The following is a 25,630-nucleotide window of genomic DNA, read 5'->3' on the forward strand; positions in this document are numbered from 1 at the left end:
ATTTCTCTGTCCAAGACCACTGAAGCTTTGCTGCAACAAGCAGAGAACTGAATAGGCTCTGAGGGGATGCAGGGTTGTTTTTATAGGCAGAAGCAGCAAGTCTGGGGGAAGAATAATAATTAAAAGTGGTTTTCCCAAACAACAACTGCTTAGTGTACTTGCCCTGATGGAGGGGCCTTTTGTGCTCTGCTAGTCTTCAGTCTAAATGATCTTAATCAAGTCGTGCTGAGTCCAGAGTTCCTGGATCATTTGTTGTCTCCCACTTATGTAACCTTTAACTGAAACAAATGGGAAAAAAACAGCATGTTTTCTTTGGCCAGCTGGGAGAGAGAAAGGCCATGGTTCCTGTCTGCTGCTCAGAGCAGCAACAGCTTTGGCATCATGTTAAGGCGTTCTGCCATAATTCCAACACCACATAGCATTAGACTGGAGGTTCACGGGGTAACTTCAAGTCCGTCAGGGCTGGGTAGGGAGTTCTGAAGTAATGGTGGTGATGCCCTGCTAGCTCACAGGACATGGGGTTTCTTTTTGAAAATGACGATCAGTTCGGAATAATTTACAATGCACCATTCAGAGCGGGATAAGGTGGGGGCACCTGTCCTAATACTAGATGTGATCAGAACTGGGAATTGAGAAGGGGACCCGGGTCTCTTGAACTGGGCTCAATGTGGCTTCCCATAGGCCTGATGTGAAGCACCAGGGGCTCTGGGTGAAGCATTTTCAGGAGTGACTCTGGCTTGTTCATAGCTGCAGGCCCCAGGGCACCCAGCACCGGGGTCAGCACAGAGCAGGCTCCCAGTACCTGCTTGTTGAATTGAGCTGTGTGAGATTTTCCCCTAGGGTTGGGATTCAGGTGGAGCAACAATGTTGCCTGCATTGATCACTGAGATGAATGTGCTGAGTGGAAAGAGAACAGCTGGTTAGGGTGCAGTGAGAGCGAGCGTCTCCCTTCAGGCTGGTCAGGGATGGGGCGGTGCTTGGCGTTGTTCCCAACTGGCCCGGGGTTAGGGTGAGGAAGACTTTGAAGTGAGCTGGCTTGACTTTGAACCCTGACTCTGTGTTTGATTGGTACGGTGTGTCACGTAACCTTTCTGATCCTCCGTTTCCTCAGTTCTAAAATGGGCAAAATAACAATGTTCATGTAGCTCACTAGGTGTCAGGCACCTCTCTGAACCCTCGACACAGCTTAACTCATCAAACCAATGAGAAGTAAGTAGTAATAATATAAGCGTCATTTTTTGATGTGAGGAAGCAAGGGCACAGACATGAGAAGGGGGTTAAAGTGAGTGGCATAGCTGGGATTTGGACGCAGGTAGGCTGCACTCTTAAGAATTATGCTGTATTGCTTCCCCATTGTGACAGCTACCCTCAAGGGATCTGTAAGAATAAACTGAGAGAGATACTGGAATGACATGCTCAGTAACCACTGAGCTGTGTGCAGATGGATGGAGGAACTCTGCTGCTGGTGAGTGCTCTCCCTTCAGTCCAGCCTTCAGTTCCACCTGTTACTGTCACCAGGTCCATGGAGAGGTGCTTTTTCTCCCTCAGCCACTAGGGAGACGCTGGTTTTGGGCATTGGCCACCTCTTGGGGACGCTGACTGGCTCTCCAGAGTGCACATCCTCTTCCACAGGAAGAGACTTTTTAAACGTTAGCAATGGGGATCAGGAATCATGATTTAGCTCCATGAGCCTTCTCTTCCTGGAGCACAGCCATGCTCACTCTCGGGGATGGAAAAGGCACCCAACCTGCCGCAGTGACTGGGAGCCCACAAGCCTTGTTAAGGCTGGTGCTTCATGTGCCATCACTAGTACATTTGCTATAAATACGTGATCATCTAAAATTAGCAAAACAAGAGAACACATAGCACATGGTTAAACAGCAGGGCAGCTGAGCAGGGAACTGGCCAGATCCCAAATGGGTTCCAAGGGTTGTATCTGTGGCCCTGTGCCTGCCACCCCTTAAGGACTTGTTTCCCCCAATTGAATGGGTGCTAACAGAAGTGCTCTCCAAGTGCACCAGCGAAGGCTGTGGTGCACGGAGGATGCCAGTTAGCCGCAGTGATCAGCTCTCATACATGTGCATGGGTGCGTTGCCTGCCAGGGACACTGTCTTGAATGTTAGTGAAGATGCAGATGTGCTCTGTTCAAGCAAAAACAGACATAAGAAACAGAGTCTTTCAGAAAAGAGAGATCCCTCTCTCTAGAAGACCCATGCAACAATGGGTTCCCCCTAAGGTTTCTTTGTCACAACTTTGCCCTTCCGAATGTTATCTGGCTTAGAAAATTTTACTTTCTGTGTGATTTTTAAGAAACATGCTCTTTAGCCTTTTCCACAAGTTGTATAACTTAGGGCAAGTTACTTAACCTCTCTGGACCTTAGTTTGCTCATCTGTAAAAGGGAGGCAATATCAGAGTACCAACAAATGAAAGAAGGCATGTGAGAGCTCAGCACAGTTCCTGGCACACAGCAATGCAGTGAGTAGCAGTTACTATTGAGCGTGAAGAGGGGACTGTGCCATGCAGGGCCTTTACTGGCTGAGAGATGAAACACTGAAAGACACCTTGTCCCCTTTCCAAGGCCCAGCTCCTCATCTGTAAAGAGGAGGTTGGGTTGCAGTCCCCGGTTCCCAAACTTTGTTGCTAATCAGAATTTCCTTGACAGCTTGTTAAAAATGTGGATTTTGACCTCCCACTCCAGAAATTCAGATTCCACAGGTCTACAGGGGCCCAGGAATCTGCATTTTTAATGAGCAGTACTTACAGACCCCTCGCCCCTCACCCTGGCCAGGTGACCCAGATGCAGATAACGTGAGGACAGACTCAGAGAAACCCTGGGCTGGATCTAGTTCCCCGATCAGCGGGCCAGCTCACTGCTGTACTTGTGAAGTTCTGGATTATGTCCATAAGTGGGCATTTCTAGGGAAAACTGCTAATGACACAGTTAACCCAATCTGAGTCCTTGCAGAGTGAGTGGGCTCCCCGGCCCTCCTACCCTGCCTTGTCTCCTGGCTTCTCCCATCTTGGGACCTCTCGCCTCTAAAATGGGCATACGGTGAGGAGCTTTGGCTAAGGAAGGGGTCTTGGCTCCCTCCCTGTCCCCCACCAAACAGGGGGTTGTCTGCAATGCTAAAAAGTGAGAAGATGAAAGGATATTTTAGAATTAGATTAGAACATGTTATTTATTTAGGAATTGGGTGAATCTGGAGAGAAGGGACCTTTGCTATTGGGGTGTGCCACCAAAGTGGGCTTGGCTGGGCCTGCAGGGCTGAATGCTGAAGGCTCTGAGGGAAACAAAGACCCTCAATGAGTGGGAAGATGGGTTCTGAGGGAGGGGCCGGGCCCTGTGCAGCCTGCCTTCCAACAATGCCGTCATCCCCAGAAGGGCGTGCTTGGAGCATAATGGCTCTAGCTACAAATTCTATTAACTCTAATAGTTGTTCTGTGGTGAATGGATAATACATTTAGCAGAAATAGACCCAATCAATTTATATGAAACACATAAAACTTTCTCATTGGAATTGGCATCTGTTCTTGAATCATAGGAGCGTGTGTGGAAATGGCCAGTCTGTCACCCTTACTCTGGGTGCATTAGCAGTGCAGTGGGTTAATTGGAGCAATGGTCCAGTAAGTCTCTGGCTCCCTCATTCCCGTCCCTTCAGCCCTCAGCACCATGGAGCTGGGAATGGGAAGGGGCCTGGAGACTATATCAAACCTGCACATTTTAAAAATGGTAGTTGACCTGCCCTTGTCTGTGTTCGCACCAGCCCCTCTGCATGAGCTCTGTTCCCAGCGGTTTGCTGGCCTGCCCCAGCAGGGAGGCTACGTTAGAAGCAGAAGGGCCCCAGGACCACCACTTGCTGGTGCAAACCAGCCAGGGCCCAACGCAGGTGTTCTGACTCCTAGCCCAGTGCTCTTTCCATGATTCTGCATATTTTTAACGGTCCTCCCCTACCCCCGTTGGCAAGAGAGGTATACTCAGAAAATGGTAAACCAACCTGTCACCAAACAACCCAGAGGCAAGGCTGTGGTTTGGATGCAAGGCTCCACAGGTCAGGACTGTGGGATCAGACCCAAAGTTTGGGCTCATTCTCATGTTAACTGAGCTGACTGTCTTTGGCTCTCCCTGAGCAGCATCTGAGCTCCTGATGTGGGCTTTTTAGGGAAAGAGGGTGGCAAACATCATTCATTACCACCAAGAGGGAGATACGGTGAGGGGTGTGGGGGGTGGGGGTGGGAAAAGAGAGAGAGAGAGAGAGGAGCCCAGCTCTGCAGCCCTGTGATTGTATTATCCCAACCATTTGGTTAGTGTAATTGTATGTGTAAAGCTGACAAATGTAATTTCCCTGGACTTAATACTTGCCCAGTTTTCTCTTTCAGCCTCTTCATCTGATTAGCTAAAGTGACTCAGAGGCTTCCGAGAACACGGTGTGAAGCACCGGGACAGGCTTCTCCCTGCCTGGAGGCTCTGGCGGCTCACCTCTGCTCCATGGGCTGGGAGCGGAGGGAACCCCAAGACCCAGGGAGTCAGGTCGGCCGCCTCGTCAGAGGGGAGGACTGGTTTGGGGGTCACGAAGAGCGTGTAGGGAAGTTTTGAGGCTTCGTGAGTAACTGTTATCAAAAGGCCTGACGTGGCCTTTGCGTTTCTAGGAGTTGCTCTAACGCCTGCCTGGAGCAGAGCTGAAATGCCACCAGCCAGCCTTGTTCCGGCCCAGCAGAAACTGACAGCGCCGAACTTTGGAAAGAAAATCTTATTATCTTGTCTCCTCGATTCTTTGTCAAAGAGTTGGGAGCTGATTTGTTTATTGTTCATGCAGGGGCTCTTGTCTGGGACTCCTACCTCTTTTCCATTTTTAGTGTTTATCTTTGCTTAGAGACTTCGATACCTGGAAGAAGCTTAGTTGAGTGAAAAAGTGGACTTTGGATTGACATCCTGGTCCCACTCCCCACCAGCAGTGGGACTCTTAAATTCTTGTGTACCAATTTCCTCCTCCCTATCATGGTAAAAGCAGTACCCGAACCTGGACCAGTGTGAAAACGAGCTGATGTGTGAAACCACCAAACCCAGATCATGCTCGGTGACTGTGTCTTTCCTTTTCCTTCCCTCCGTCCTCTGCAGGGACCCTTCCATGCAGAGGCTCTGAGCATGGGTTAAACTTGACCTTGTAGAGATGCCCTGCTGGTTCACAGGCCTCTCTCTTCCCCTATATCAGAAGCTCTAGGACAGTGAGTCCTGGGTCGGTGTTGGCTCTGCTGCAGCCACGGACATTGTTGGGCACTGGGGATGTGCCAGGCACATGTTTGCTGGTGATTATTACTGAGTGGGTGTGGCCATGGCCTCGGCCTGGATCTCGCTTCCTCCAAGACCTCTCCTATGCCTTTTTTTTGCTGCAGGCACATTGCCCTGCTGAAATCATTCATCTACTTGTGCTCTCCTCTTCCAGACTGGGGGTTCTTTAAGCTCCTGCCTGGGGTCTTGTTCTGCTCAGCATCTCTGTGTGCAGAACTGGCCACAGAGGAAGTGTGCAAGGATGGTGGGCGGGTCTAGATGAAAGCCTGATGAGGCTGGGGTCCAAGGTGTGGCCTGTTCTCCCTGACCATGGGCTGAGTCCAGGGGGCTCAGTGGACGTTTCTGTGGGTGGTGGGGAAAGGTGGCCTTGGCACCTGGTAAATCCTACCATAGAAAACAGAGACATCCCACCACACACTCATATGGATCTGCAGCAAGGTGGGAGATCTAAGCCATGGTGGCCGGATGTCTCCTGCCACTGGAACATGGCAGGGGAAGGTTGTTGTGGGCCCGGCTCTACCTCTCCCTCATCCAAGCTGCTCCCTGATGCAGCAGTGGGTTCCTGGGGATGCAGTCACCCTTTATTTGGTTCCTGACATGTTCCTGAGGAGCCCCAGGTGGCTGGTGTGGCTGCTAGGTCTGCCCAGGGATGTATTTGGCATAATGTCTTCTTCCCTTTGAGTTGGGGTCAATCTGGAAGGGAGATGGAACACTAACCCATGGCCACTTGCCTAAGTTCTGCCCCGAGGCTGGGGTCAGGGATCAAGTGGAAAGGTCACTAAGCAGGGGAGGCTTGTGTTCCAGCCATGGTCACCTCCAGCTCTCAGGCATCCCTGGTGTTTGGTTTTATTTGGAGGTGGTGGGGGAGGCCTCACTGCTTTTAAGCCACCACATGGTTTCATTAGTCTGAGTGGCCGTTGGGCAGGCCCTTATTGATTAGCCTTGTAGGGACAGTGGGAGTTATGTGGCAATAAACCCACACTGGAGTCAGGCAGGGTGGATGGCTGTTTCCTAATGCTGCCTGCAGGGGAGCCGGCGCTGACATCTGAGAACCAAGCTCAAGCATCCAGCCGCCCACCAATCGATAGATGTTTCTGGAGTCTCTGCTATATAATCAGTGCTGGTGGTTAGGCTGCGGCAGGGGGCTTGTGGCCATATTTACTCAGTGCACTAAATGGGGAAGTCTGGCTTCTTTTCTGAATTTATAGATTTATAAATTTCCTGAATTTACTGCAGGGAGGTAGAGTCGTTTGACCAAGGGCCAAGGAGTAAATGGAGGTGAATCACTGGGGTTGGGTGGCAGGGAAGGGTGTTGAGTGAGTAAGTGAGAGGGCTGCCTCCCTCAGGTTAGACGTTTCATGAACCATGAGGCCAGGTGAGGAAATAGAAGGCTGCAGTGTCATAGGAGGGGTTGTCCTGTGTGTGGAAAGATGGAAAGGTTTGTTGAGGTTCAAGGTAAAGGTGAAGGGAGGAAAGGGGAACAAGAATGATAGGAAAAGCAACTCCGTGCCCTGGTGCAGCCGGATTCCATCAAGCAGGAATCAGGAAGGGGAGAGAGTCCTGGGACAGCTTTTTAGGGAATAGAAAGAATAGGATTTCTTCAAAGATAAAGCAAAACTAACATTTAGTTAATTAGTTGAGAGCCAATGAATTTAGTGGCAAAGGTATAAGACTCTACTGTTTTTTTTTGGTACTTTGCACTAAACAAGGATTTTACACTATAAGTAGAAATTAGAAATTTATAATTTATCTTTTGTTACTTTAATAAAGACTTATTTTTTACAGGAAAAAGAGTATGAGTGCCTCTGCTGTACATGCCCTTCTTCAGGATACTCACATCAGGTGCCTCGCATGCCCGGGCACCAATGCCCACTTGGGAAGCCCATTGGCTTGCTGTGTGGGGCCCGGGCAGCCCTAATCAGCTTCTCTGGGGCTAGGCTCACAGACTCTGATCTAATAGCTTCCAGGACCATCACCCTGGGGTTGGAGACTGATTCCAAGAGGCTTCTCTTTGATATAAAGAGTGACTGAGAAGTCATGTTTTGGGGCAGAGGCTGAAGAGGCCTGTGTCTGAAGCAGAAATAGCCCCCAGGAGAAGTCTTGCAGCCTGGGGTGCTGAGAAGGATGGCTTTGGAGGGGATCTGAGCTGTGGGGGAAGTGCTATTGAGGCTTTAGCCATGGTGGGGTAGCCTGCCTTTGTGTAACAGATAAATCACCTTGGCCTTGAGCCCAACCCTCTTTATGAGGAGAAGAAATCTGACAGTAAGATTTACTTTGTTTAGTAAATGGGGAGTGGTTTCAAGGAATGGAGTTGAGGAAAGAATACCATCTTGGTTCTCCCATCTGTGTGGGGCCTGGGTATTCCCCAGGATAGAGGAAAGTGGCTTCTTTGCACAATGTCCAGTGGCTTCCTCTGTTCAGGCAACATGAGAACCAAACAGCTTCCTCTTGGAGTCCCATAGTCAGACTGTATGTGATGCTCCTTCTGAAGGTTGATTGTTTAAGTCTTTAAATAATACAGCTCCCCACCCCAGTCACAACACATAGCTTTCTTTTGCCTTTTGCAAAAAGAAATTACTTTGCTCAAATCTGTAAGCTGAACTCTTACCTGTAGGGTCAAAGATGGGGGTCTGTCTTGGCATATTTTCCCAAGGTTTGGGCTCCTTGTTTGGGTTTCTCTCAAACAGATTTCTTGATTTGGGTGCTGCATTCTGTGGCACCTTGTCCTCTCCACTGACTGCAATAGAGAAGGCCCCACAGGCTGAGTTAGGTGAAGCTCAATATCAGGGTGAGAGATGAGTTTTCACTGGGGAAGGTGGGAGAAACGATTAGGCTCAGGTTAAGGAGGGACAGTGAGGCCATGGATCATTGGAGTTGGGGAAACAAAGTGCCAGGGACAGGGTGAACTCACTGGTGAGGTAGCAGTCCAGGCTGATGGAGATATTGTCAAAAGCTACAGTGGCTCTGGATCCTTGTCCCCACCACGCGACCATCTGCAGCCAGAACCTGTATATATCAAGAGGAATGTGTGTTAGGAGCAACATGGGTTGGGCATGTCTTGGGGTTCAGTGTCCAGCAAATGCGTGCTGATCACCTGGCTAAGAACATTAGTTTGTATCATCCTTACCTAAGCCCAAAGCAGTGGCAAGCGGAGAGCAAACATCTCCCCCTACTTCTCCAACACAGAGCACTTCCCCTTCTGGAGTAGTGCTCCATAATGATGATGGCTGACACCTGGCTCTTATATCTATTTTGAGGTTTGGGGCCTGGGACCAGGACTCCCTGACCATCTGATGAGAATCTTCTGCTTTTTGGGTGTGCAGGCTGGGTGGGAATGGGTAGGCTTCATATTCAGTGGGTGCTCACTTGTGGGGCTGAAGTCGTTATAAAAATACTGAAATGCTTCTGTACCAACTGATAAAGACCTGCTGTCTCCTGAGTGCCCCCTGCTTGTTTCTTCAAGCAACCCTCTCCTTCCCTGGTGCCTGCCAGATCTCCCAATTAACCAGCAAACAAAGGGCTAATCCCTTGCACAGTAGGGGACTTAAGCATCTTGGGTCTTATCCAGCATCAGTTTGTTAAATGTGGAATGGTTTGACGATTACTCCTGGGAGTTTTTGTAACCAACAGAGTGGGTCAAACAGTAAACCCATCGAGATATCGTTTCTTTCCAGTTCTTATCTTAGCTTTGAAGGGTCAGCTCTTCGTCCAGGGAAGGCTTTAGAGTGAGATAAATAGAAAAATTACTTTGGTTCGTTAGTTTCCTGGGAAATAATCCTCCTGGAAGGCTATCAGTCAACCAGCCCTTTCCTGCTATAAAGTGAGGGTTTCCTGAGAACCTTAAAAACCTCTCCCACCTTTCAGGTAATTGATCCAGAATGACCTGCAGAACAGTGTGCAGTCTCTGGCATGGATGTTACAATATCAAGAGAGGAAAGCCAAACCTATCAATCGGTAACTGTGTAACCGCATGTGGTACAGCCATACCGTGGGATGCTACTCTGCAGTAAAGGAGAATGGACCAGGAGACATGCTGTAAGATAGACGGACCTCAAAAACATTATGCTAAGTTAAAGAAGCCAGACAATAAGTTAAAGACCTCATATCGAATGATTCTGTTGATAGAAAATGTCTGGAATAGGCAAATCTATGGAGACAGAAATCAGATTAGTGGTTGCCCGGGGCTGGGAGCAGGAACAGTATCGACTGCCCTCCAGCACAAGGGCTCTTTTTGGGATGATGGAAATGTTCTAAAACTGGACTGTGGTGCTCTTCGTACAACTATAAATGTGCTAAAAGGCATTGACTTGTATACTTAGGACAGGTGGATTTTATGGTTTGTAATTATAGCTTATAAAGCTGTTAGAAGAAAAGGAAAGAGAGAGAGAGGCCACCAGACAGCAGGGCATTGGTGGCAGGGGGTGGCAAGGACAGAAAACCCGAGCAGTAGCGGGACTGACAGTGTGGAGAAAGTGGAAAGATACAGGAACAATGAGAAACAGGATGTCGACAGAGGAAGGAAGGGCACAGAGGAAGAAACATGCGGGAACAGAATGTTCGTGCACACGGATTTGCAGCGAGCAGCGAAGCTCTAGCAGCTAGTGAGCCGCAGCAGGAGAAGCCCCTGTTATGCCCCTGAGCAGGCGACCTCTGGTCACCATGTAGGAGGGAGAGACACCGGCTTGGTTAAGAAAAATTACAGCCAGGGAAGCCTTGAAATCAAAAGTAAACTTTTATCTAAACAGCATGGTTGTGGTTGATTATTCTTAACTGACCCGCTCCATAGATCTGTCTGTACCTTCACCCACCTTGTGAAATCTGACCATTCGCAAATAATCCTTTTTGTCTGAAAGTTACAATTAGAGCATTTGAATCTGGTTTGATTTTAAAGTAGAAATGCCTGAATCTGTTGTAGCCACGGCCAACCTCCAGGTGTCCTTCAGGCCACATTACCCAGGAGGGGGTCTCCGTGCCTGCTTCAGAAAGGGTAGGCCAGCAAGGAGGGCTGGTGGTTGATTGGGTGTGGAAAGAATGCACAGTGGGGAACCCCGAATCCTGTGTGGGACGCTCAGGCTCACTGGAAGAGTGTGCAGGAGGGGACAGACAGCACAGGAAGTCACCCACTCTCGGCGCTTGGCATACTCTGAGTGGCATCTTTCATCGTGACCTTGAAGAGCACACTGTTTTCATTTCATACACAGCTACTGTGCATTGGGCCTGTTTTAGGCCCATGGCAGATTCTGACAGAAATCAGACAGGTATGCTGCGTTCAGGTTGCTTCCTTTCCGGGGGAGAGAAAAAGCATGTCCCCATTGGTATAGAATAGAGTAGCAGGAGGTAGGTGCCATAGGGAGGTGTGAATAAAGTGCTGTGACGGCTCAGAGGAGGGACGACGCCAGCCTGGGGAGATGGGAGGGCTTCACGGAGGAGATAGTATTTGAGTGGGCTTTGGAGGCAGGAAAGGACTCCAGGACTGGGCGTGGGGTGGAGCACAGTGAGGACGAGCTGGTGTGAGGGACACATCAGCAGGGATGGGGCATGGAAAGTGGGGACATTTGGAGGCCAGGCTGAAGAGTTTCTACTGTCATTTCATCGAAAACAGGGAGCCATCGCAGGTTCCTAACAGGACGGTGGCAAAACCAAAGACCTCTTGTAGGATAATTACGGTGAGATCATGATAGGGAGAATGAGAGGAGGCAGAGACCAGGTGGGTGACAGTGTGAGAGGCCCTTCTGCACGCGTGTCTCACACGTGTGTCTCACATGCCTTCGTTGAGTTTCTCCATGAGTCTTGGCAAGGTCACAGCCATGATTTCCATGGGTTTGCACAGGGGGACATGGGAGCCTGTGTAACCCTGACAAAAAAGCCCAGACCTTTGCTTAAAGCAGATGCAGGAGTTAGGGAAATGCTGCTCCAGGTAGAGAGAGAACAGGCACCTCGAGCTACGTGGAGGGGGTGAGTAGAGGGAGTCACATTCCCTGGGGGCAGCATGGGGAAGGCACAGCAGTGGGTAAGGGCGCCACCCCACCTTTCCCATTCTCCACCCCTGGTCACCATCCCCTAATCTGTTATCCACAGGCCAAGGGGCCAGGCGAGGGGTGGGTTTCAATGCTGAGCTGCACCAGGGTGTACCTTCCGGGAGGGCCTGAGGTGCCTGAGCATAGGGGAAGGGGACAAAATCCCTGCTCTCCCCTAAATGGGCCCTTCCAGGGAAACTGCATGTCCCACTCCCCCGCTGCTCTCCCGCCCCTCTCTCTGCCTTCGTGCTTCATTACTGAGAGATTAGAGCTGCAAAGTTCTCTAACAGCCACTGGGCCTCTTAGCATGGATAGGATGATGCAAGCTGGGGCCAGAATGGTTTCTAAATAGAAGAGTTTGTAAAGTGCTCTGTGAGGAAACGGCAGTGGCAGCTGCTGTTTAAAAGAGTTTGATTGACACTGGCAATTGCACATATTTTGAGTCGGGAACACTCACAACAATCAGGGCAGACTCAATCAGATGGTGACATGTAAACATACGACGCTGCCTTGTCCACCCTGGGGCCATGCTGCCAACTCCAGAGGCTCAGGGAAGGGACAGGTGGGACAAAGGTGGGACGAGGGTGGGCCAGGGCAGGGTGTGGGGAGGGCAGGGTAGAAGTGGAGGCAGCCTGGGAATGGGGTCTGAGGATGAGTAGGTAAATGGGGCAGAGAGGGCAGAAAGGCCAATCTAGGAGTTTCTTTTCTGTGGGGCCACTGGCCAAGAGGCCAGGTGGGCATTAGGCCCTCCCAGATTCAGGCTTCTCTCCTTTGAATGGCACCTGGTGTCTTTATCTGAACCTTAGATGAAGAGGTTGCTCCTGGCTCTATTCACCCTCTCCCTGCTGGAGACGAGCATGACTTCCTCAAGTCTCTCAGAGTCTTTCTGGCCCAACCACTCTTTCCTGTTGAGTTTCCCAAAAGTGAAGATACCAAGGCACTCTCCAGATTTAGTCATGACCTCAAGTCTTGAGTCCTACCATTTATCAGGTGGAGTAGTTGGGGACTAAGGGAAAGTTCTAGCATTTACCAGGTGGACAATTCTGGGATTCAGGAAAGTTCTAGCTTGTATCCGGTGGACCACTTTGGGACTGAAGAAAATTCTAGCACGTACCAGGTGGGCCACTCTGGGACTGAGGAAAGTTCTAGCAAGTACTAGGTGGACCACTCTGGGACTGAGGAAAGTTCTAGCAAGTACCAGGTGGACCACTCTGGGTCTGAGGGAAAGTTCAGTCGGGTACCAGATGCACCTCTCTGGGTTTGGGGGAAAGCTAGGTCCACAACACATCACTGCCAAGATTCCAGGGGCCAGGTAGTTCTAAAGAGTATATAGGGTACTCCGCTGCCCCCTCCCCAAAGTCTGCTCTGGATGGGGAAAGGAAGCTGAGTCTCCATGGCTGGAAGAGCCTTCCCCTCCCTGTCCATGGGCAGCCTGGTCAGGGAGGAGGAGGAGTTAGCTCTTTGGGGTTCTTCCTGCTCTCTCACCAATCTGTGTTATCTAAGAATGTGGCAGAGCAGCCTCTTCTCTTTTCTGAGCAGTGGAGATTGTGCCACTTAATAGTTTATATCTGCTCAGCTCTTTCTGTTTCTCCAAAGAAGGCACTTTGGGTTGCCTGGTGGTTGTTCCTTTTTCTCTTTTTTCCAGGCTGTGTGGTTTGGAGCTTGTTGCTAAACAGACTTGGCTAGGGATTTTGGCTAGAGCCTGGCTTTGCATAAAGAATGCGTACACCCTGGCTCATCTTGCTTAGCTTTGCAGAGAGCCTGTTGAAAGCTGGCCCAGGGGCAATCTGGGAGGTGGCCAATCGGGCAGTGGGCCAGGTTTACGGGGGCAGCTTTGGAACTGGGTGCCTCTTCCCAGACTCACCGGGCAGATCTCTGCATCAGAAAATGCTGATGCTACTCACGCACAGCTCGGAAAATGCACAATCTCATTCAGGCAGCAGACTGTTAATGGACAGTGAGTATAATGCCTTATTTGCCACCATGCCAGCCTTGGGGATTGACAAACCTAATTAAGTTCACTTAATGATTTTAAGTAGCTGACAAAAAGGTGTGTGTTTGAATGTGGACCAAGGGAATAGCAACGTTTTGGAGAGAGAGCAGGAAAGGATTGCGGGACTGGGGAAAAGGCATTTAATGGATGGGCACCATGTCTCAGGTTCCTCAGTCAGCCGTTTGGAGAGCTCGGAAGGAGGGAGTGTTCTGCATCCCTTTTTCGCAGCTGTGGCTTGTCTGGGCTCTGGCTGCTTTGGATGGAGCTGGCAGATACTGCTGAGGAAAAATACTTCCTCCAATTTCTCACTGTGCAGTTGATTTGCTCTGCAAAAGTCTTCTGAAATGGATTGTCACAAAGCTTGGGTCGCGGTATGCATTTCTGTTAAAATAATGTGTATGTGATAAAAAAAAGCCCTGCCACAGCCGTCCTATTACCCATGTAATTTACTTCAGTTACCGCTTGAAGGGGACGGGGCTGATGGACAGCTTTGGATGCCTGGGACAAGCCCTAGTTGGGCTATGTGTGGCCAGGGAAGGACATGTGTACCGTGACTCTAGGAGACTTTGGTTCCTGCACAGGAAAGTGGGGACAGGCTGGACATCCAAAGCCTGACTCTGTAGTTGGGGGCATCCCCCTCCCCCGCTCAGTCCTGCGCTCAAAAGCCATTTATCACCTCCTGACTTGGTTTCCCGCATGAGCATAATGTCACTAAGTACAGTGAAGAAAAGTCAAGCCTTTCTAGGACTGTCAAAGGCTGCAGAGATCTTTCATAATGAGTCTGGCTTTGTGAGAGAGCCCTTCTGGAAATAAGAGAGAAAATGAATTTTTAGTCAGACTGAGCAAGCAAAGAGAATCACTTGGACCCTTCATCATTCTAAGGTCAAGGCTTCCAGGCATTGGCTTTCTGGGCTCACTTTGGGGGGCTGAGACTAAAGGATCCTGGCTCCCTCATGTGCCCTGGCATGTCACCAGTTGGAGAGGCCTGCCACAAGGATGTCCCACCAGACTGCAGGGCAGGTAGAAGCCCATCTCCAGGAAGTCCCGCTTTTGCTCTTTCATTCTCTCAATATGCCTCATGTTTATTGAGCTCTTCCTGGGCCACAGGCTTTGAGGCAGAAAGGCAAAAAGGGATCTCACTTTCTAGAGCCCTGGCCCAGCAGGGGAGGTGCCTGTGCACAAGAATATGTGACCCACAGGCTTGAATGTGCCAAGTGCCCTGAGGGAAGAAGAGATGGAGGGAGAGGTCAAGGGGGAGGGGAGAGAGAAAGAGAGGGAGAGCTCCAAAGAGTGGCAGCGGTCTCTCGGGAGCATCGTTTGATGCGCCCAGTCACATATGGAGACCGTAGCAGAGCCAAGAAGTCAGGCCTCTCGCCTCCCAGGCCACTTTTTCTGCCACCCCTTGCAGAACCATCTGACTTGTTTAATGCCATCTAGTCTCTTACGTACTCCACACTACTTGGTGATGTACAACAGTCCCCTTGGGACATCTGGGGACATGGAGGGTTGTGTAGAGCCAGAAAGCCTCTGCTGTTTCTAACTCCCTTTTCCTCTACAAAAACATTGTCGTGAGAGTGAATTTCTGTTTGGTGGGGGCTGAGTTTCAAAAAGTTGAGGGAAGCCTGGATTATACACTTGGTGGGACCCTAGGCAAGTCACTGAAACTTTTTAGATGCCATCTTGGCTTTTAAAAATCTATGTGGCATGTGTATTTTCACAGTGGAAGACTTTCTTAAACATGAGAGATTCTAATTCATCATTCCTGTTTCATATTATATTTTTATTAGAAGTCTGTGCTTCCTTAGGCAGTGCTACAAATTACATATTCACCCCTTTGCCTTCAAGCAATGATTGTTTGAACACTTGCCACAACTCAGACACGTGTGCCTGCAGCTAGGAACACAGAGATGTATAAGACATGGACCTTGACCTTGGGAATTTTGAACAGTCATGTAATTTCTATATTTCAGTGACTAGGGGATTTCTGAAGTCCCTTTTAGTTCTGCCTGCATAGAGCTAGAATCTATACAAGATGGAAAAACAGTAAATCTGGGCACTGAGAGAAAAGTCAAGAAGGACTTTGAAGAACTGAATGTCTAGGAGAATGGTAGAGCTATGGACAGAATTATCACTTGGGCATGGAGTGTGCTGAGGGGGGCCATGCTGAAGGTGTGGGCGGGATGCCAAGCCAGGAGCTGGAAACCCAGGGATGGGGCTCAGGTGGAAATAAAGATGTATGAGTCATCTGCGTGGAGGTGAGGTGGAAGTCATGAGCATTGATGAGATTCAGGGGGCAGCATATAAAGAGTTGGATTCTGCTTTACTTCAAATCTCAGAAGCCCAATTATCCCCTAAATTCCAGACTTTGTGCCTAGGGAGAGAAGTAGCTGAGAACACAGGGCTACATTTTCTGAGGCATTAAGTTACGAGAAACATATGCATCTGTTGACTGGCAAAGCAAGCTGTGGGTGTTACCAAGACATCTTGAGCAGATCCGAACATCCTGTTGTTCTTAGTGCCATTTTGAGCGACTGCCTCCTAAACCAGGCTCACGGGCCGGATCTGTCTCACTGCTTTGCACTCTTGATTGTGGAAACTTAGCAATCAAAAGCAACAACTTGTCCCAAACGTCACAGTAAATCGGTGTTAGAAATAGGATTTAAAGCTCAGAATTGCTAATCCACTCCTTGCTCCAATGATCTGGGATATATGCTGAGAAAGAAGCAGGACCAGATCCTTCCAGAGTTATGACTATTTGATTTGTACATGTCAATGCCTGGTTGCACACTGCACACCGAGCTACTGGTCATATCTCTTTCTTCTTCTTAAAAGGCTACTCCAAGGCTGCCCTGGGCCAACAATGACATTTGGAAGGCAGCAGAGGAAGAGGCCTCTTCTTCTCCAGCGCCTTTCTTCCCTCTTTCTGAGCCTCTTATTATTTCACATTCAGCTCCTCACGAGAGCCTTCAACAGTCTCCATCTCTGATTTCCCATTCTCCAGCCCATCTCTGTGCTCAATGGCTCTCTTTACCCACAGCCTAAAGTCCAAAATATTTCCACATTCATCTTCTTCCAAGGACATTTCTCAGGATTCTCTGGCACAGCCTAGTTGGCTATTCTTGAACCCATGGAAAACATTGCTGTCTCTAAGCCTCTGATGGCCTCCTCTGGAATGCCCTTGTCCCTTTTCCATTTCCATAAGACCTAAATTGGCCTCGAGGGTCAGCTTATCATAAGCCCATTTTCTCCATGATAGGTCCCCTGATTTCTCTGGTACCTGGAGGTCACTGCACCAGCTGAAAACTGGCCACCTCATTTGGGCCCTACACAATGCTGCTGGGTCAGTTTGCCTCTCAAAGCATCTGCTCTGTGTCCTCCCCAGTGTGCAGGCTCTCTGACCCAGCAAGAGGCTGGCTAAACACCTTTCCATCCTCTGTGCTTGGTGGGGGATTAACAGATGTTTGCTGACAATGTGACAGCCAGTAACACTTCTCCAGTCACTTCTTGATTCCCTGTATTGCCCATAAGAGACCTAGATAAGCCATTTTCTGCCAGTGACTTCCAAATGTGGTTGCACACCAAAGTCACCTGGGAAACTTAAAAATACACATTCCTGGGCCCAATATATGAGCTACTGAATCAGAATCTCTGTATATGGGGCCCAGGACTCTGAGAAAAAAAGAGTTTTCCAGGTGATTGTAATGTCTAGGCAAGTTTGCGAACCATAGCCCTGTGCTGTCCTGCTAGCTTTAAGACTTTTCAAAAGTGCTTTTAACTGTTATTTGTTTACTCAGTTTACTTTTTGTTTTTAGAAAGAAAAAGTTTAGGAAGAGAAATTCTGGGATGATTTCTGCCAGAAAGGAAGATTTTTTGCTGCATCACAAAATTTTGGAATGAAACATTCATACCTTAGAATAGATTCTGGGATTGATTTCAGCCTTGAATTATGAGGCTTTGGGGAGAAGAAGACTGATCAATGCTCAGGGTAGCTAAATGAGAAAGCAGTATTCTCCAGTGACACTGTGATAGATGCCCAGAGATGGGAGCTGTATTCCTTAGCTTATTCCATGACACAACATCTCATTTTTTCCCATCTAACCCACTTCTCTTACTTGGGCATACAGCTAGACTACATTCCCCAGCACCCCTTGCAGGAGAGTGGATGTGTGACTGAGTTCCAGCTGACAGAAAGTGATCTGAAATGAGAACTCAACAGTCTTTCCATCTGAGATTCCCAGTGTTCTTTCCCTACTGGCTGGCCAAATGCAAAGGATTCCAAGGCCAGAGAATAGGGTGGAAGGCAGCTTGGGTCCCTGAAAGGGACCCTGGAAGTCCACCCACCGACCAGGACACTCATTTGTGATTTCACATGAGCAAAAAATACATTTCTTTTTTATACAGCCCCAAGGACTGGAGGCATAATGTTAGTTCCGGCAGTGTTACTCTAACTAATATTGCATGTAGCACACACCTGGATACTCAGGTGTGTTCAATGCACCTGGCATGGTTGGGTTGATGACTAACCCACTCATGGGGGTGGGGGTGATGGATGAACTTCGCCTTTGGCTGACTGCAGGTCTCTCCCTCACAGCTCCAGCCTTCCCCACCACTGCTCACTCCTGCACTACTCCAGGACTAAGCATATGCCTGAGCAAGGCCGGGTGTACTAAAAGAGAGTGTCTAGTGCTCTGGGAGGCAGCTACAGTCTCCTTGTGCTAGTATGTTGATTATACAGGCTTCAGGCTCACTGACCAAGTTTCTGTCATTCTCTGGAGACCTGGACCCTCATCTTGCCCCCAGTTTTTAGCCTGTGTCCTGACCACATGTCCACCTCCCTATCTGGATGACCCATTTGACAGACCAGTTCTACCAAGATTGTGCCTGGCCAGAGTCCTTTCTCTGGATCCTCGCTGAATGGCTGGGGGCCACAGGTGCTGGCTGACCTCGTGGCTGACAGCCTCCCAGATGGAGTCTCCAGGTAGCCCTGGCCCAGTTCTGTCATATCAGCAACTGACATGAGATAACACCTGCTGCCTGCTGCCACTGAGATACACAGAAGACATTTTTTGACCATGACAGTGTAGTGTTTGAAAAACGATAGGATTTTGAGCTAGAAAATTGTGCCTTAAATCCTGACTCTTCTGCTTCCTAATTGTGTGCCTCTGGACAGGTAATTTAACTATTCTGAGCTACGTTTTCTCATTGATAAGCTGAGGGCACTAAAATCGGACTTACGATGATGAGGACAAATGGCACATATGCTTGGTTCGATAAGGATGCAATCCCTCTTCTCCAGTTCTCTGTCATGGCCCCAAGAGGCACAGGCCATGTGCTCAAGGAGGAGTCCCAGCCCTGCCAATGTCTCCTCAACTCTGCAGGCTGCTGGAGAGGCTGGGGACTCTGTTCCCACCTCCCTCGCCAGGAAGGTAAGGAGGGTCAGGAGATTCAGGGCCTGCCCCTCTGCTGAGTCTCCTAGGAACAGAGAAGGGCTCTATATAGCTGAGTGTACCAACCATGCGGCTAGGATTTCCTGTGTCAGTCCTTACGGCAGTGAACTCTATTCTCAACAAAAGGGTGATTTGTTACGTGTATAACTAGAAATGTTTTATTTTGATACCTTTGTTATACTTGTACATTAATATATTTGCAAATAAAAAATGTCTGTCAGAATCCATGCTGCAGTTTTGCAGTAGGAACATATGGAGTAGGTAAGTCAAAGACAGGCCAGAGTGGTGGCTTGAAAAGGCATGAGGGTGGAGTGGGGTGGAGAGGAATGATCTGGAAGGAAGAGGGAAGAATCTAGCTGGAGACACAAGGGAAGGAAGGGCAGGTGGGATGGGGCTGGGCATGGTATGGTCTTCAGCAGGAGGTGGAGGTGGTGGTGGGAATGCAGAGGATGGATTTCAGGGGGTGGGTGAAGCAAAGGAAAAATAGTAAATAACTCAAAATGAATAAGAGGTGTGACCTAAAGTAATCCAGAACCCAAATATTATGTTAATAACAGTAGCCCCCATTTCTCAAGTTTTCTGCTATATTATCCATCATTCTCTCAGGCTGTACACAGGAAGCAGACTAGCCTAAGGATAAGGGAAGATTATTTAACCTCTTTAGCCCACAGATTCCTTATATAAAAAGGGAATTAATTACAGGATCTACCCCAAGGGGATGTTTTTAAGGATGAAATGAGATAATACATGATAAGTACTTGTTACAACGACCGGCATGCACTAAGCCCTCAATAAATGCTGGCTCTAATCATCACCATTTTAAACTCTTCAGTGGCTCTATGAGGAAGCTATGATGCAATTTACAAAAATGTGAATTAAACACAACTTTTTCAGGGAAGTGTCTAGACCTGCAAATGAAGACTCCCTAGAACTCTCTGGATGTCCACTCACTGGAATCTATTACTTCTCTACACAGGTAAGAATAAGCAATAAAAATGCCCCTCTAATGCTGTTCTTGTTATGGAAAGCTGCTACACAAAGGGAGAGTGTTGTTATTGACAACATCCCATATAAAATGGGGATTCTGTGGATGATAAATAAAAATTGAATAGGAAAAAAATCTTGGCTCTATGGAGTTTCTGGTCAAATACATGAAGACATAACTCTCAGTTTAAGCTCTCTCATTTGAAAGATGCATTTGTGAAACATACCACTTGTCGTTTAGGACAAAGGATGCAAAGGGAACGGGAAATCTAAATATCTCCAGAGGGGACGTTTTTTCTTGTTATTCTATGTATATAGTGTGCAGCTAAAAGCCTTTATAATGATAGTGCTGAGGAATGGGGCCTACACAGGTGTGATAAGTTACGTACTTTACATTTCACTGTACCATCGCAGTGATTTGTGGGTCATCATTTGATCCACGGTGTTTCTAAATCCATTTTGTAATGAGATGAACTTAGCACCCACTTCTGCTCTGTAAGCATGTCAAAGCTTAGGATGGTATGGCAGCATTTTGCTTAATTTAGTAAGATATATGATTGTAAAGAGGAAAATTAGGAGTATGTCTCTGCAAGAGACTGATGATTAGAATAAGGGGAGAGAATTTGCCTTTCTTCCATTTTGAGAAGAGGTAGAATTAATTCCAGCAGAAAGAGTGGCAATTGAATGGGGAAGGGAGGGCTGATGAATGGGGAATGAATGAAGAAAAGTAGTTACAGGAGGTGGATATAAAGTAATGAGGTATCTTTTATGCACACATGAAGCCGATATTTGAAGGTGGTGTCCTTCAAAATTACCTTGAGAGCATATATCTGTATTCCAGGGATGTTGCCGCTTCTCAAAACATCTTAGGCATGGCTCTTGGAGATTTTTCTTGCTACTTGTTATAGTATGGTTGTGCAGTTAACATAATTTCATAATGAAGACAATTACATTACTTTCATCACTTTGCATGTTTGTAAATGGACAGAAGAAGTATTCTATGGATCAGAGTGTCCCTGTCACCAGCCTTTACATACTGTGGCATATTCACTAAGCCTTCATAGAAAGACTGCTGTGTGGTGGGCACAATCTGACTCTCAAGTGCTTAGCTCTAGCTCTTTCTGTTCACAAGGACCAGGGCACACAATTAAGATCAAAGACTGTCTTATAAAGTGATTCTGACAGGACAGTGACCAGAGACAAAGAAAGCACAGGTACCAGGCAAATCCCTAAGGAGAATTCCTGTCACAGGAGTAACAAATGCTGTCTTGGTTCATCTGATGGGACACAGGTGTTGCTTTGATATATAGAACACTTTGAAGTCATATTTATTATAAAGTGATTTTATGTGTTGTTAGACACAGATTGAACAGAGGAGGAATGTTAGATAGATTCCCATAAGTGAAATTCTCAGTTCACTCAGCTGGAATTTAGAAATACATGCAATTTTGCTCAATATATCATTCTCATTAACACATTGTTATTGGGTGTACTATGTGTTAGGTGTGGTACTAGAGGTTCAGGAAACAGTGATGTATAAGACAGACATGATCCCTGCCGTGTTGGTGTGTACATTTATATTTAGATGTTAAAACATGTAGTAATGAGTGACAAATTTTACAGGGATGTTTCAAGAGCGGTGAGAATATATTGCAAGTACATATATAGTCTAAATGGCTGGGGACACTTTTTTAAAAAGTAAAGAAAGAATGATATTTAGAGAGATGAAAGGTAAAGGAAGAATATTAAGGTGGCGGGAATGGTACATCTGTGTTGGGGTAGAGGTGCAGAGGAAGAAATGCTGTAAGAAAGAGCTGGTAAAGTTAGGGTTGGAAAGATCACACATGGGCTTAAATAAAGGTATTATTGAGGAGTTTGAAAGACATTCTAAAAACCACAGGAAGCCAAGGAAATATTTTCAAAACAGAAAAATGGTTAGATTTATGTTTAAAAAGTTTATTCATGTAACGCTCAGGGACTACGACTAGTGTCTAGAGTCCAGGAGTTCTTTAGGGCTAATCTCTAAGTCCTAGTAAATTGTTTTTAAAAAACCTTGTAATGTGTGGAGGCTGGGGAACCTGGTAGCAGAAGTGATTTGGAATAGCCTAGGAAATAAAGTTCCTGCCATCATCAAGGGTCAGGGTTTGGGGAGCTGTCCACAAGGCAGGTGCTGAACAGCTGAAGCCAGGAGCTGCCTAGGGAAGCTTCGTGGGATGTGGGCAGGTTGGTGAAAGGTGTCAACACCTACCTCAGGGGTGGGAGGAAGGAAGCTGGTTTTTCTTTGTCTTTTATCCATTTTATTTTTCTCTTTCTCTTATTTATTTTCTTCTCCTACCTTCTCCTTTCTCCCATGTCCATTTGGTGGCAACCCAGGCAGCTGTAGCTCACTCTCTCTGGAAGGAAGTGGGAGGAGTGTGCTTCTTGCTCCTCCTCCACCGGTAATTTCCCCTTATGAGGAGTCAACAGACTATTGATGACTACAAATTCACAAGAAGCCCACCTTAATCTTAGGGTTTCATGACTGGTTATTATTGCTAAATTAGCCATCCCAGACTCTTCTAAGGCATTAGATAGGGAGATATTATTACTATCATATTATGGTTATTATTAGTAATTATCACTGATTAAGCATTTGGTATGGACTAGGCAGTTCCATCAAGCACTTTACTTCCCAAACCTAAGAGTAGACTGTACTATCTCTCATGTTTTATAGAACATGGCTTGACTTGAAAGATCAGAGGTTGTGATTTGTGCTATTCAATAAATTATTACTGAGGCCACATAACCAAGGAATGAGAATGGAAGATACGGGAAATAAAATTCATTGATACCTACTATGCACAGATCCTTTTGACAGTCCTTTTACTTAGTCTCATAACAATCCTGTGAAATTGTACTGTTATTGTGCCCATTTTACAGATGAGGACACTGAGGCTCAGAGAGGTTACATAATTAGCTGAGATCACACAACTAGTAAATGGCTGAGCCAGTTTTTAAATTCAGGACTGTTTGATTCTTAAGCCTGTTTTCTTTTCTTCCAGAGTGCTTCTTTAGCTTAATGGGCAAATCACATCCACAATCTCGTTTGATTTTAGCAAGTGAAAACTGCCATGCCTCATTCTTCTGCAGTTACATTTGCCTCTGGGTCTTGATGCCTCCTATGTCAGCTCTGGGAAGGCAGCTTCCAACAACAGAGCATGTCAGTGGTGTGCAGCCTCCCAGTGAATAGAGGCACTCGTTTTCTGTAATTGTACCCTTATTAGATCACAAGGCATCATCAAACCAACCTGGCTTTTGTCTGAATCCCTCCTGGACGGTTTGGTCTCAGTATCAATATTAGGAATGTCAGTCTGGTAAACAGCCTTTAACAAGGGAGGAGGGAGGCTGAGAACAAAGCCTCCTTCAAATAAGACTCTAGTGGTTGGGAGTGAACAGAGTCAACATCTTACTTGCTTTAAATCCCCTGGAGTGGCTATGAAAGAGAGAGGACTTGCTGGATTGAGGAAGGAAAAAAATCCCTTTGATTCATCTGAATTAATTTCGCTTCTCCCAGGAGGGAGAGGTCTGGCTTCACACTCATGTCCTCCTCCCCCTGCACACAGCCCCCATCACCCCAAAGGACAAAAAACTAGTCTATGGTCTAGTAGCCCACACCTCCCTTTTTCTCCACTTTAATTAAATCCATTTGTCCTGGGGTCACTGAGCCTCAAGATGTCCAAAGGCTTTGATCTTTAACCCACATGCATCTGAAGGAGTGGGTAGCTGGTGCTTGGAGTGAGGACAATTCCTTCTTCCCATGGCAGCACAGCTTGTTATGAACTCCTGGAAACAGCAGATTCTGTGAGGCTTGGGTGAAAAATCTGGAACCCAGATTTATACTTACAAAGCTGAATGCCAACTGGCATCAACCTCCACCTTGCTTTGAGCCTTTGCTCTCATTTTTTGAAGGTGGATCCACCAGGTTGGTAATTTAAATATGTTTTAGGAGACTAATGCAGAGGCTGCTCTGGACTGTAGGGTTTCACCTTTAGCCTATAAAAGATGACTTTTCCCCTCAGATCCATTTTCTGTCTGCTTTATAGAAATGACCCCTTCTCTCTTTTTGGTGTGGAACAGATCAGCACCAACCATCGGGGGTTCAGTAGGACACAGCAGTGTCACATGAGTGCTGTTCTGCCAGGCCATCTTTATTCAAGCACTGCTTGCTTTAGGCTGACTGCAGGTGGCAGAGTAGTGCTATCCTGGGAGACAAGTAGCAGCGAACTCCTTGGCGACTGCTTCCTTCCAGAGCCATGCAGAGTTAATGATCTTCTAGTCAACCCTCTCAGTTTAAAGGGAAGGAAACTAAGGCCCAAAGATGTCAAGGATCTTGTTCAAAGTCACAGAGATCATAGTGATAGAATTCACATAGGAACCAGGACCCGTGGTAGAAGCAGTCCTCTGTTTACTGAAGAACTTCTCACCCACCCTCGTCAACCTGCCCCGGGGCCTGACTCAGCAGAGCACTGGACTTGGAGTTGGGCCTCGTGCCAGATTCCAACCTACTGGTGCTTCACTTTTGGATTCTCAGTTTCTCTTCTTGTAAAAGGACAGGAGTGGGGGACGATGATAAGGCCTGTCCTACCTACCTAGCAAATTTTGTTGTTAATAAGAAAAAATAAAATGTCAAATGGGAAAATCAGGCAAAATCCACGAAGTAAGAGAAAATGCTGTGTACATATAAAACCTGATTATTATTTGGGTATAATGTGAGTTGTTTAATTTTATTTCTTCCTATAAATACTGGAGGCAGCCAATCACATCAGACTAAAGATGTAGAAGATGAGTGAACATTAGCAACAAAATCTCTTGGAGAATCTCACGCTCTGGGTAACCTGCAGAAAGCGTGTGTGTGGGTGTGGGTGTGTGGGTGTGTGCATGCACATCTGCTTGTGTGTCAGGGTAGAGGACATGGGGGGAGGAAAGACATGATCCCCTCCTGCCTTATGGCCGATAGAGGAAAAGGGAGTGGAGGGGATGGGTACCTGTCGGACACGTCGAGGAGAGGCAACACAGTCCACTGCCACAGGCTCAAGCCTTCATTGGCGCCAACATGCCAGACCATCCTGCTTTGTTCCTTTCCAGTTTTGTTCTCCACCAGCACCAAGGACACGTTTCCTCTCAAAACTCCACGGATGAGCCAGGACATTCGGAGCTGTGAGGGAGAGAGGAGCCAGAGGACAAGGTGTTCATGTTGAAAGGAAATCTTAGGTCCCCTTCCTGGAAATCTCAGCTGAAGCCCAAAGGATTTTGCTGGTAACTCAGCAAGAAAAGCTGGATGCCCACTGCCTGATCTCACTCTCTGTCTCCCAAAGCATCTTTCATTAAAGTTCAAGGAGCTGGGCAGGAATAACCAATGGCTAATTTAGGAGTGTTGTTCAGGTTGATGATATCATATAAAATTTCACAAGACTCTGCCTCTGAGGTGATATCAAGATCAATGAGGTGTTAAGTGAACTTCCTAAAGAGTAGCCAAAGATTCTTGTCTGTGGCCCCAATTCACTTTGTGACCTTGGGCAAGTGATTTTGTGACCCAGTTTCTTTTAGTGATTTAGCCATCATCGATTTTTACTCCTTTTCCAAAGACTCTAAGAATCTTATTTGAATGATGTCATGACACGTGTTAGCTAAGTGTAAACCTTATGACTTGATACTGGTGGCCATGGGTTGGAAAAGGTCAGACAAAAATATACATATCAAGATGTTTTAATATAGTTGTTTTTCAGAGTGAGGATGCCCACTTTGCCAAAAGGAAGCTACCACTGCATGTATTCATTGTGTCTATATGGAAGGTTTCTATGGCATTGTCCCCTAGACATTTGAAAGGGAATTATAAATAATAATTTTTCTAAGAGAGTTGAG

The 25,630-nt window shown here is 47.3% G+C and overlaps 1 protein-coding gene across 1 annotated transcript in view; it reads right to left on the reverse strand.

Moving 5' to 3' along the window:
* Positions 1–25,630, reverse strand: part of ALK (ALK receptor tyrosine kinase) — a 731,313-nt gene that overhangs the window by 67,956 nt on the left and 637,727 nt on the right. The window contains exons 9-11 of the mRNA XM_063078008.1: positions 24,754–24,923; positions 8,200–8,294; positions 7,897–8,025 (exon numbers count right to left, since the gene is read on the reverse strand). Coding sequence (XP_062934078.1) covers positions 7,897–8,025; positions 8,200–8,294; positions 24,754–24,923 — 394 coding nt within the window. The remainder of the gene's footprint in view (positions 1–7,896; positions 8,026–8,199; positions 8,295–24,753; positions 24,924–25,630) is intronic.

The sequence above is a fragment of the Cynocephalus volans genome, chromosome 14 (genome assembly GCF_027409185.1).
Source record: "Cynocephalus volans isolate mCynVol1 chromosome 14, mCynVol1.pri, whole genome shotgun sequence".
NCBI lineage: Eukaryota > Metazoa > Chordata > Mammalia > Dermoptera > Cynocephalidae > Cynocephalus > Cynocephalus volans.